The 13,863-nt window shown below is 35.3% G+C and overlaps 1 protein-coding gene across 1 annotated transcript; it reads left to right on the plus strand.

Moving 5' to 3' along the window:
• The first annotated feature begins 774 nt into the window (after nucleotides 1-774).
• e2f4 (E2F transcription factor 4) lies at nucleotides 775-12,090 on the plus strand. The gene is made up of 11 exons (XM_028449708.1): nucleotides 775-1,170; nucleotides 2,431-2,540; nucleotides 5,820-5,981; nucleotides 6,110-6,153; nucleotides 6,244-6,308; nucleotides 6,404-6,592; nucleotides 8,275-8,323; nucleotides 8,481-8,627; nucleotides 8,831-8,878; nucleotides 10,344-10,388; nucleotides 10,471-12,090. The coding sequence occupies exons 1-11, from the start codon at nucleotides 1,006-1,008 to the stop codon at nucleotides 10,584-10,586; spliced, it is 1,140 nt and encodes a 379-aa protein (XP_028305509.1). The 5' UTR covers nucleotides 775-1,005; the 3' UTR covers nucleotides 10,587-12,090.
• Nucleotides 12,091-13,863: the final 1,773 nt, after the last annotated feature.

Here is a 13,863-nt window from a genome sequence, read left to right on the forward strand (position 1 = left end):
TCTTGTTCATACCTTGTTAAGCTTCCTAATCAATGAAAATTTAGGTTTTTAATATTTTTGGTGTGGGTATCTGAGCCTTATTTGTGTCACTATACCCCTCAATTTCTTTCTTTCTTTTTTTTTAAATGGTGAAATGTGGGGAAGCTTGATATGAAACACATTTTAATAAGTGATATATGTAGAACTGCACATAGAACTGTAACATGGTTCCCCAGTTTTACGTTAAATCACAATTGACAATTTTTATAGATTTTGGAAATTACAATTACAAAGTAAATGATCCAAACTCAATTACAATTTTAATACAATTAAAACAGCAACAGATTTTTTAAAATTATAATTACGCCAAAATTGTAATGAATTATTAATTATGCAATTACAATTATAATTGCCTGGCAGCCCACTATAACGTTGGTATGACTTAATTTAAAGTCGTATGACTGTGCAGGAATATGAGTTTGAAGATGCATTTTTTTTTTTTTATCGTATTTTCAATCTTAGGGATATATGTACAACCACTATTTTTTAGGAAACAAAAAAACATGTGTTATACTATCTGATTCCACTAAAAACACAAATTGTTAGTATTTACTATTTCAAAATCCAAGATGACATAACAAGATATATATGTTTTTTTGTTTGTTTGTTTGTTTTTTCAAACTAAGCAAACTTGATTTCGTACGTTTTAATTTGTATTTTGTGGTTTGTCACACGCTCTGAGCTTGGTGTGTATATTTGTAGACGCTCCCTCATGCGATTGAACCGTCCCGTCATTCCTCGCGTGGCCAACGGCTCTTCACCGAGTGCTGCTCGCTCATTGAATAGCTCGTGTCCCTCGATTTAGCGCAATAATTTAAACGCTACGGGCTCCTGTTGGCCCACCAAACCCTGCTAGGTTACCCGGGGTTCCTCACTGTTTGACCAGGGTGGTGTGTGTTCCTCGGGTCGCTGGCCGGGTTTCGGTTGGGGAAGACGGGGGAAGCACGGAGTCGGTCCCGAGTGATCATGATGGAGCTGGAGTCGGTCAGTAACAGGGGCGACCCGGGAGCCGTGGTGGACGCACTGCAGCCGCAAACCCCGAGCAGACACGAGAAGAGCCTGGGACTGCTCACCACCAAGTTTGTGACTTTACTGCAGGAGGCAAAGGACGGAGTGCTGGACCTGAAAGCTGTGAGCGCTCAGTCTTTGTTGTTAGCTAGCACATGTTATTTAGTGCCTGGCTGCTCTCGTACATTTTCGCTAGCCTGCACTTAGCTTAGCTTAGCTTTGCTAACTGGAATGGATGACATTCTCAGTTTGTGACATTAATTGTAGCTCAATTACAGATAGTTGTATTCTTAAGTCCAGTTATTGTGTTGCTTTCAACCTAGTTGAAGGGAAGCATGTTAAATCGAAAGTGTGAACTTCACAGGCTGTGCCCCCTGCAGATTAAAAGTTTACCAAGTGGGTCAGCTTTTGTGCTTCAGCCTACTGCATCTTCACACATGAACAGGCTTTGGTGACAGATAACGCATTTGTCATTTAACGACGTACTGACACTTGATTTAAATAAACAAAGAAAAAAAAAAACCCTATTGTTTCGCTTCAAACGCATTCAATATAAATTCGAGCTACACTTTTCAACTATTCTTTTTAGTAATCGATTAATATCCATTTTTTAACCGATTAATGATGCGAGAAATCACAAGATCGTTAGTCTTTATGGTGCTTGATCTTATTCCATAAATAACAGATTTACGTCCCACAAAAATGAAGCTCTTTTTATATTGCTCACGATATATGAACATACAAGAATGACAAAATTTATTTTACGTGACCTTTTAAATGGGTATTTACTTAAACATAGGCCTAATAAACAATATCCCACAAATAAACTACTCCAGTGCTAAACTTAGGTTAAATACAGTTTTTACCCTAAATAATTTTAATAAATTTTCAATTTTCTTTTTTTTTTGGGCTGTGATAATGCTTGTAGCTAGTGCTACAGTATGTTTAAACAAAACAAAAACAAAACTGTTGAGGGCTTGTCCAACCACAAAATAATTCAATAAGAAATACAGCTTCCTTCAAACATTGGGCTGAATAACGTTACATTGTTTTTTAAGTGTTTTATCAATATTTATGCAATAAAGTCCCCCCCCAAATCACTTATAAAACACTTCGTTTTAAAATTACAGTCTGTTTTCACCTCTTTTTGAGTGATTTTTGTACCTGATTTTTCTAAGATGCATTTTACACAACTCTGTTTCATATTAAGGCATTTTTTTTTAAAAGAATGCAATTAAAAATGCAATAGTGCAGCATCTTTCTGTCTGAAAGTTAACTTATATTTAAGTAAATGTATGCATTTAGCATTCAGCAATGTGGTAACGTTTAAGGTGATTATAATTATGCCTTTTGCGATTTCTCTTTAATTTTTATCTCTTTCAGGCAGCCGACACCTTAGCAGTCCGACAGAAACGGCGCATCTATGACATCACTAATGTGCTGGAGGGGATTGGACTGATAGAGAAGAAGTCCAAGAACAGTATCCAATGGAAGTGAGTCCAGTGTTGGGTTTTTTGTTACTGTATTTTCCAGGGTATAGAGTGCATGCTTTATTGGCTACTTCCCAAGAGTTTTAAAATTATTCTGGAAAAGACAACATAGTAGCTGCGCCAAGACATAGGCCACACCCCATTGGCTGATGAGCGTGCCCTTTAAACGACTCAGCCAATCAGAATGTGCAGGTAGGCAGGCTACTCCTGTTGGATTTACAGAGATTCACAAGTTTTCTAATGAAAACTGATGAGTTTCCATTTATACATTAAGTTTTTTTTCTCACTGCCCCAAGTCTGCATTACCAGTCCATTTACAGATTTTTATGGTTAGTTTTTACTGTAACCAGGTTAATACACCGCACAGTTTCTCCTACCGTGCCTTCTACCCGCAATTGCGCCTCTTCTGGTCCGTGAGCAAACTTAATGTGGAGATTTGGACACTTTATGCCATTTTTTTATCTCCTATTATTACAAACTAGCTGAGATATCCTACATTTTAAACCTTATTAGGGGTGTGACGATTAGGAATGTGCGATATTTTATCGTTTATGATTTATCGTCAAAAACATTCTCACCGGTAAGAATTTGTCATCTCACGATATAAACAAATTCCCATGACGGAAATTAGCGAGTGCCACGAGCCATTTGTCCCTCAATTTAGCCAAGAATGCCCCAAAAAAAATGCGTTCCACAGGCCAAAACTGCCCCGTTTGTTGTCAACAACTTATTCTCTGGAGCGGAAAGTTGTTTACAGAAGCTCTGCACAGTGTGCATTGCCACTGCCCCCCGCACACACCGCTGTCTGTGTGCGTGTGAGGTCTTTGTCACAGCTACCTGAAGCTGCCGTGCAGCGATACAACATGGACCGCTACTTGGTTAAAACCAGATAACCATCCAACAAAGGGAACCGATTCAAGTTTCTCCGTCATATCCACCCAAAGTTCCACAAACACGAGGACAGAGATGAACCTGTAGCAACGATTATGAACTGGAAACTCAACTAAAGCTAACTATGCTAAGCTAACACACCGACACACTGAGCTAAGTGCTAACCAATGCATATAAGGAATAATAGACCAAGTAAAAAGAACACGTCTTAATGTCATCAAACCACAGAGAGGCACCAATTTGTTTATGGTCAGATTTAACATTTGTATGGAAGAATAAAAGCTGAACATGTCACATGTGTGAAATAAATGTTAACATAATAACTAATGTCACTATTCATTCATCCCAATTTGTGAAATGCAATATTTTTTAATTATATTTCATCAGCAGTAAAAACACTATTGAAGTTATTTGTGCTTTTAATATATATATATATATATACACACACACATCGTATTTTTGGGACTATAAGGCGCACCGGTTTGTTGTTATTATTGTTATTATTATTATTAAGAGGTATTAAGCGAAACAAAATAGTCACATAAGTCAAACTTTATTCAACTCATGAACAATAATTCTCAACATTGTTCAGGTTTAACACATAAAATATAGAACATTACACTCACGTTTTCAGTTCAGTATGTTGAAGCACAGTACTGGTACATATCACTCCACGAGGCGCCTGACTACGTTAGCCCTAAAGCGCCAAAAATCCATCAAGAGGTGCAGCTTCATAGTTTACCAAAGTTGTACTAAAACATTTTGACATATTAATTTCATACATAAGCTGCATCTGATTATAAGGTGCACTGTCAATTTTTGAGAAAATTAAAGGATTTTAAGTGCGCCTTATAGTCCGAAAAAATACGGTATATAAAATAATTTTATTTCAAGTGAGGAAATAAATGAATGATGTAAGCGTGAGCTTTTAATAAACTTCTTTTTCCACAAATTGAAACTAAAAGTGAAATTTATTAAAGTTAAAATGAAATAATATATTTATTTCTTTTTTGAAGTGAAAATATTATGTGCAAAACCAAATCAAAGCTCTACTTTGTCAATACAGATTGCAAACAGAGCCTGACCAAGTACGTCATGAGCAACATGCTGCAACTACACAGCCATGTTCTTTTAACTGTTAATAAACTTCTTCCACAAATTGAAACTAGAACTATAATTTCCTCCTCCTCCCCTTCTTCTTTTCCTTCTCCTGCTTTAGGTTCTGGCAGGCTTGATGTAGCAAAGGTGCATTACTGCCCCCACAGGTCACAAATAGAAGTTTGGATAGCTCACACACGTGAGCCGACTTGTTGAAAATCCACATTCAGAGCACTCCGCCATATTGACCACATCCTCAAATTTAAATGAAACAAATAGCGGCCTGCACAATGAAAAATACGGTATTCAGGGATATCATTTGTGGTTTAGTCTTGCTATTTGCTGATTTTTTGATTATATTGCCTTCATGAAATGACATGTTTGTATGAGTAAATAAAGGGTGCTTAAATGTGTAAAGTTAAGACAGTTAATCTCACATTTAGATAACACCAAAGAAGAAGCTAAAAAATTGTAAGATCACAACACCAACTGTTATCATTTGTTACATTTTAAGATTTGCTCTTACCTAAAAAATGTCAAGTGTTTCCTTCATTGAAATAACAGCTAAACAGAAGAGCAACTCACTATCAAAGTGATTAATAATAATAATAATCTTTTTTTATACATTTTACTTATTTTATGGTACAAAATTTATTTATAGTTACATCTTCTATATTTGCTATAGTTTTGTTTGAAGGAAGTTTGGCCGTTTTATAGTTTGTATAGTTTACAATGTGTCTAAGGTAGGGATGTCACGATATAACTTTTTCACTTCCGATACGATACTGATAGTACAGCCTTGCGTATTGGCCGATATTGATCCGATACAGCATGAGTCATACATACTTTTATTACTTATTTTGTAGTGTGGAATGTTAGAAAAGACTTGATCAAGTGATGTTACTCAGAGAACAATAGTCAACAATTCAAGTTCACTTCAGTTATTTTTTACTGTCAGTATATGCTGGGAACAAAAACAACAAAAACTTATCGGAGCACTTATATCTGAGATTTTAGATGCAGTCCGATAAAATCCGATATTTGTTTTCTGGTTTCCCTAGTTTTAAAAGCATATTTGCATGATATGTGCATCAGAAAATACGTGTGGCAATAAATCAACCTATTGAATAGTTTTCTTAGATTTATTCAGTTCAAAATGTAAACTAGAATTGTACCATTGATTTGAAGTGAATATTTGCCCTTAAAAAAATGGAATCTTAATTGTGAATACAGCCTATGTCTTTCAGGATGTCAGATTCAGTTGAATAATATCCCTTCACTCTGGTGTTTCAGAGGTGTGGGTCCTGGCTGCAACACCAGGGAGATTGCTGATAAACTCATTGACCTGAAGGCAGAGCTGGATGACTTAGCTGTGCGGGAACAAGAACTGGACCAGCAGAGAGTCTGGGTCCAACAAAGCATCAAGAATGTCACAGACGACTCCAACAACAGCCCATATCCTTCACTAGGAACATATTATTTACAGACGAGAACAGCATTGTAGTGTTGGGTGCTGTTACAGTGACTCTATTATTTACTATTCACCTTTATCTCTGTTATTTGAACCCTTGACCGTTCCATACTATGGCTTATGTTAAACACGATGACCTCTGTGGAGCTTTCAAAGGTATGTGTGTTTGCTTAATCTTGACAATCATTTATGTCCTTTTACGAGTTACTTTTCATCTCACGTTCCCTACCTGCTCACCTTTCACAGGTGACACGCTGCTTGCAATCCGTGCTCCCATTGGCACACAGCTAGAAGTGCCCAGACCAGAAGCTGTAAGTATTACCTTAACCCGTTGGGTTTTTTTTAAAATTTGTTCAAATGCTTCTCCATTGCCTTCGCCAACTGGAATCTGTATGCATGTGAACAGGTCCTCAACGGACAGCGGAAATATCAGATCCGTCTCAAGAGTTCATCTGGTGCCATTGATGTTTTATTGGTCAATAAGGATTCTTCCAGTGCCTCACCTGTTGTTCTGCCTGTCCCACCTCCTGAAGACATCCTTCAGAGCCTCCCAGCACCAACATCAACTCCCCAGACGTCTACTGCAGCCTCACAGGTCCGCTTTATGGTTTTAAAAAATACACTTTTTAACCCTTGTTCAATGGCAGTGGTAGTGGTTTGCCTCGGCTAAGATGTTCAAGTGATTGGGCTGCTATATGCTGTATGACTTTTGCAATTCTCAAGAGTGTTTCATTTTAAAGAATGAGTGGATTTGTTGAATATTAAAGAACTCACTTGTAGACAAACTCTCACGTGTGCTGCAATAAGAAAAAAAAAAAAAGGAAATCTATTCTAATGGGATCCAGTAGGTGGCTGAAGTATATGTAGCAAAAGTCATGAATAATCTGCATTGAGAAGATTCTTAAAGGAGAAGTATCAATTATTTTGGGATATAATTTTTTAGTGTTAAAAACATACACAAACACTGTAATATTCTGTGCACAAGACCTTTACACTGTGATGGAAATTATGATCCATATCTTCATGAACTGTTGTGAATCTGCTGTTTTCTGTATTGATATGAAAGAATTGAAAAGCAATTGAATTTTTTGGGGGGGTGAAATTGACCAGTCTATGCAAAGTTATAGAAAATAATAAATCCTTATTGTGAAAAATAAATAGCCTTAGCTACAACTTTTGAAACAATATTTGGAAAAGGCTGCTGCAAAATCAGACATTTTAGGTCGTAACAATCTCAGAAATTGGTGCCTAAAGGTACTGAAAAATAGGAAAAGGTCATGTTACCAATTTATTTATAGAAACAATTTTTATATATAATAAAATGTATAATGAATAACAATTTTCCATTTATTTTATGTAATTTTAAGGAAGAAATATTATATCAGGATTTATATCGTTTACGGGTAGCCTGAAAACGAATATCGGATTAAAATTTCCAATTTTTTAAATTTATTTTTTCCCCCAATTCATTTTTTATTTATTTTATTCAATTGTAGAATACTGTAGATATTATGTTGAAGGTTAAATTTGTGTCACCAATTGGTTAATAAAAAATGGGTCAGTTTTTCTCATACCTACTGTTGCTGACTATTGTTCAGTAATCACTTGATCAAGCCTTTTCTAACATTCCACACTACAAAACAGGTAATCATTTATTTTTATTTTTTTATTAAAGAAAAATATCGGTATATCGGAAATTAAAAAGTTGTATCGGGACATCCCTAGTATCATTATCAGGATATAAATCTACCTATATCGTGATATAACATTTTCTCCATAAACAGAATATTGTACATTGTAATAAAATAGCCCATTATTATGGTTATTTGCAATACATATTATATCAGAGATTTTTGATCCAGGCCGATATAATATTCTAGTTTTTTGCTGATATCGGTTTATAATCCGATTATTAGGCACCTCAGAACAAGTCACCTATCCCCGTCTCACTGGAACCTATCCTAGCTCACATTACGCTCTCCACCTGCTGCCTGTGTCATCTGATATAATAATAATAAGTGATTAATAATTATTTTACTCTTTGCTCTATTCTTCTAACCTGATTTTCCTGTTCTATGGTCAAGATGTGTAGGAGCTTTTCCACTTAATTCAGGGAAAAAAAGATGGGAAAGTGAAAGTCTGTTCAGTTTTTATTACAACCCAGTGTAAATCATTTCTCTCTAAACTTTTATTACACTATAAAAACAAATTTAACGTATCTTTTTGTTATCTGCAACTTTGACACCTCCTTCCTTTTCTTTAACATCCACCGCTCAGGTTCCCAAAGCAGCTCCAGCCTCGCCCACAAAACCAGCTTCTACCACAGGTAAATAAGTGGATATCTAGATTGTAATAATGTCCTGTACCATTACTATAGAACTGTATCCAGCTATTGATTTTTATGGAAATGGTTTAGCATATTTTGGAGTAATGTGACTATTGTCTCAAAGTAATGAATGTATGTTTTCTTATGCTTGTTTTAGACGTGAGGAACACAGCACTACTCACATCTACCATTGAAACTCCTGCCACAGTTTCTCAGCAGCTACAGTCCTCCGCTTCTTTGGATGGATCCATGTCGTCATCGGCTTCTGCAGTGTTTGAACCTATTAAGTCAGATCCATCTGAATGTGAGTGCTCAGCTGCTGTTAACATGTTAACCATGTTGGACACACATTACATGTTGTCATAGTTAAGTTACTGATTGAGTTTCTTTAGTAAAAGGACCTTAACTGGATACTGCTGTAAGTTGTGTGTATATGTAAAACAAAAAAACTGTTTAGAATTACTAAGTTATTGATACATGGTTTTTTTGGGGGGGATTTCTTTGCAGTGCTGGATTTTCCCAAAGAGCTCTCTGATATGTTTGATCCAACGAAAGGTAAACTGCTCTGAAGGCATTCATAAAACAGTGTTTGATAACACAAATGAACTACTGAAGCATTTTATTGTATGAGGGTTTTGGCTTGAAAAAGTTACATTTACGATAATCGTATAATTAGGGCCCTATAAAATCCACATTAACAGAATCGCAGACGGAATCGATCAATGAAAACTGAATCCACCATTGAATGCGGAAACGGACAGAATCGGGATGGAATGCCGTCACTGTGAGGAAAAGAACGTTTTTTTTTTTTTATGGGGGAATGTTTTTGGAGACCACTCATTAGGTGCACCGTCCGCCCCCCTCCCGTCCTGGCCACTTCACACACCTTCTAAACCACCTGAAACACCTTCTAAACTGCCAAAAAAAACTAACTCATCACTGACTCCTAAATACGGAGCCACCAATTCCCGTTTAACTTTCCTGTGTCTGTGAAACTCTGTCCGCTTCTCGTCGAGCGCTGCAGTGCTCCGTGAGAACATGAGCAGCTTCACCTGCTCAGAGCATTTAAACAACATCTCATCAGAGCTACAGAATATCTGTGGGAAAAGTTGTTGTGGATGAGACCAGCGATGCTAGCATTAGTAGAGTCTTAAACATCGTAGGCTAATGATAGCTTCTGATACTGTCAAATATTCTGGCCCTTAGTGGCGAAATAACTGATGCTTCCTGACTTCCATTTGTTTTTGTTTAATCATTACGTCTGGAATGATGTCATCAGGATCAGTTAAACTTAATCGATAAACCTGATCAGATTCAGTAAATCATTGATCCCTGAGGGGATAATCAGTCAGAATAATCAATGTCCGTACAACTTATATCTACCTTTTAAGTGTAGCTTACTGTAAATTACTTTTAAATTACATTTTTATTTTTGTTTAATTATGAACTCATTTTAATTTTGTTTCCTCACAGGAGTTAAAAACTAATATTTTCTGAAAAAAAACATTAATATTCCAACAGAAAAAAGAATTTTAGAAAATGAATGTGGAAAACACGGAATTTGGAAAATAATAAATTGGAATTTGGAAAAATAAAATGGATTTTATATGGCTCTATATAATCTTATACTATGTACAGTATTATATAATATGTTATGGTTTCATTTATTCAGCCTCAAGAAATCCACTTTGATCTCCTGACAACTGCCAGCAAGATTACGTGGAAGATTCTTTTGTCAAAAAGAATCTTGTGGAATTTTTTTGCGGAAGCTAAGGAAACTTTAAAGGAAACACCAAAGTGTTCAGCAGATGCCTCTGACGAAGACTGGCAGTTGTCAATTTAAACATGTCAGAAGATCAAAGTGGATTTCCTTAGGAACAGTTGTCTGAATAAATGAAACCTTTACATATTATTCAAAAATAATCTTGTTGGTACCTATTTTATAATTATGATCTATATTTTGCAGGACAGTTTTTGCTTGTGATAACTTTGATACTTCTTGATATTTCTTCTCTGACAGAAATGATAAGTGGAGACCTGTTGGAGGACTTGATGTCATCAGAAGGTGAGCTACAAACTTGTGTTAAACCAGTTCCCACTTGATATTAACCATCTCTTTGGTCTTTTCTCCTCCGTTTCCCTCTCAGTGTTTTCACCTCTGCTTCGGCTGTCTCCTCCTCCGAGTGACCACGATTACATTTACAACCTGGATGAAACAGAAGGCCTGTGTGACCTGTTTGACGTGCCCATTCTCAACCTCTGACCAAGAGGTTTTCACTGAAAAGAAACTGCCAAATATGTTGTTTAACCAATCTTTACCCAAGATGCATCACCGACTCCATCAGTAAAAAAGAAAAGATGGGCAGGAAAGCTGATGAAACCCAAGCTAAGTCAAACAGTCGCTCGATGTCAAAACATTTTGCTTACTGCTTTTTCAACGTAAAAGGATTTCTATTTTTGGACTTTTGTGTAACAACTTTCATATGTAATTGTGTGTGTGCAACAAAAACTATTGTGAGTCAAACATCTCAAGGAAAACAAAAAGTGGAAAACACTTCCTATCAGTGAGGAATCATAGCAGGAGTGGTCCCCACCTCGCTTCATTGAGTCCAAACACACACTAAGCACTGTGCCCTGGTTGATTATTAATACTCCAAATTAAAATGATAGTTTCCTGATGTATTTTGCACTCAGAATTCTCCAAGAGTGTTAAAAATTATGTGCGCGTGCTTCAGTATCTTTACACAATCGATAGAAAGGGTCTAGAAAAACAATTCTGTCCATTAAAAGTCATGTTTTTGAGGCCAAAGTAAAGCCAACAAAGCCATTGTTTGTTATGGTGTCACTTGTTTCATGCCTTTTGGTAAAAACTAATAAATCAGTAAAAATTTGAAACCGGTTTACCCATTTTGTGGGACAAGAACAAAAGTGTAACAAACATTTTTAAAGGCTCAAACTAAACCATCAAAAGAACCAAGGACCAAAACGATGCAAAAATAAGGAAGTTTTAGGATAAAATTATCTTAGCTGTTCTTTCCAGATATATTCTTTCCTTGATTTAACCAATTGCTGTACATCATCAGAAGTGAATGAATTCTGTATATATTTCTGTTTGCCATTGTTTCAGGTTTGTTTATTCACCGATGTGTATCCTTGTCTTACATATTTCTGCTCATGATGCCGAGTACAGTCATCATGAAAGGAACTATGCTGTTGTTTTGCTTGTTTATGTATATTTGGCACTGTTCTGTTTGATAGTTCTACCTTATTTTCCTTTGAGGATATTTTACCTATCGCTTTAAAACAAAGATTATTTTAACGTCTTTGTGAGAGACGAGTCCCATCGATTAATTTGTGCATCTGTTTTCATTTTTTCCAAAGCGCTTTTTTCTGTAAATTCTCTCGTGATAATATCCCATGTTCATAGTACAACATGTATCTATGTACAGTATGTACCGTGTATATCCCACTCTACGGCTTGTATAGAATAGCATTTATTTTTTATACCAACTGGATGTATTATTCCAGGATTGTTGTCGCTACTACTTTGTGGCCACATTTTAAAGTTTTAAGGGAATTCACAGCTAAAGCATCTTGTGTCAATGTTGCACTTTTTCTATCATTGGGGACACACTGGTTCCTCTTCATCTCCATCTGTCACTGTGTTTGGACGTCCAGCGACTCCCAGCAGTTACAGGTTGCACTGTTTGTGTCTCTCTGCGTGTATGTGTGCGCGCGCGCGAGAAAAAATGCACTGTTTTTAACAAGGCTCACAGTTACAAAGCTGTAGTCGCATTCAGTGAAATGAAATAAACACTTCTCTACACTTTTTGTATGACTCGTTACTTGACGAACTCTATCATGTACAGTAATTTGCAAAATGTTGAAACATTTGATTATAAGGAAGTTATTTCTTACTATGTGTATATATATATATATATATGGTATAAAAATGGTTGGGAAAACCCTGAGTTTAACCCAAGAATTTAGGATAAAGGAACCAAACACAGATTCTCTTACTTTGTTTCTTTCTCTCTTTTTTAAAAAACCTAAAAACATGGTTTAGTATGATAAATGTGTTTTTCTACTAATATAAACCAGGATAATCCTTCTAAAAAAGACTGCTTCTACATATCTTACTGCATGGGTAGGTCATGACAAGCACATGAAACTATTAAATATTTTAAGCTCTTTGTTTTTAAATTTGTCGTCTTGTATTTGTTTATTTCAGACATCAACAATTTCAATTCCAAAAGGAAAATCAAAGAAAAATGCAACAAAAAACTATGCTTGAAAAGGAGCAGGATTAAGTTGTAGTTATAGTACTGTATACCATATACATATTTAGTTTAAATGCTGGCAATTTATATTAAGTTGAAGATGAAGATGTAAAATAGAACCTTTTTTTATAGTGGTTATTTTATAGAGGTTTTTAACAGGTAGGTAGGTCTCTGCAGGTCCAAGTGAAGCAAAAAACATTAATTTGTGCTTTACATTAATTAAAACAGTGCACCTGTTTTTTTTTGTTTTTTTTTAAAGCACACTATTATGTAGTGATTAGTAATAAGATGGGTTATTTGTTATTTTGATGTACTACGCAGTCTTGTGATACTAATTTTAACCTAAAGATGGCGTTGTGAGTCAGTTTTACAGTAAAGTACAGTATGTCAGACTATCCATAGAGCAACAAGCTCCAGCCTGTAGCTCCATCTTTTACCTAAATGGAAATATTTCACTTATTAATCTTCCTACATTATTTATCTCAGACAGACGCTGAAATGACTAAACTCCACAACTGAACTCTGCCATTTTACAAACAGTGTGTATCACATAAACAACAGAGAAATGAGACAAAAATTTATATTATTATTACTATGAATTAGCCACATACAAATAATGTTTTCCATTAAAAATATATTATTCAATGGCAAAATCTAACTTTCAACTTTTCAAAGGCCTAAAGCAAGAAGGAAAGAAAAAAAGATTTATATAAATAATACTTTCAAAGTAAAAGTCGGGGGTGCTAAAGAAAACGGTGTTCAGTACACAACTACAGTATATATGATAAAACAAAAACAAATAAAGAAAGTTAATTCAACAAAAAAAAGCATGTAATGATAAATGGGGTTAGTTTGAGTTCCACTGATCAGTATTAAAATATGAATTATTTGACCAAGGTTATGTCAAGATGTGTGTTTAATGTATGGCTTTTTCCAGGCAAATGAAAATGACAGCACGCTTTTTGCATGTTTTTATTTATTTATTTATTTTTAACTGATTAATAAAGTATTTTTGTGTGTTTACTGTATATACATTTCATTTTTTAAATAGTTTATTAGTTCTGTTTGATTTTATTGATTTCATACTTAACGTACTTAACAAAAATATCGATATAATAATGCACTATGTTAAAGTGACTACTCACGTTTTTGTTTTTAAAGTATGCTGAATGTGATTTTTTTTTTTTAATTAGTTTTACTAATTGAGAGACAAATAGCTATCCGCTTTAATGTGAAAGTCTCTGACCGGAACATGAAGGG

This window comes from Gouania willdenowi, chromosome 6 (assembly GCF_900634775.1).
Source record: "Gouania willdenowi chromosome 6, fGouWil2.1, whole genome shotgun sequence".
Classification (NCBI taxonomy): domain Eukaryota; kingdom Metazoa; phylum Chordata; class Actinopteri; order Blenniiformes; family Gobiesocidae; genus Gouania; species Gouania willdenowi.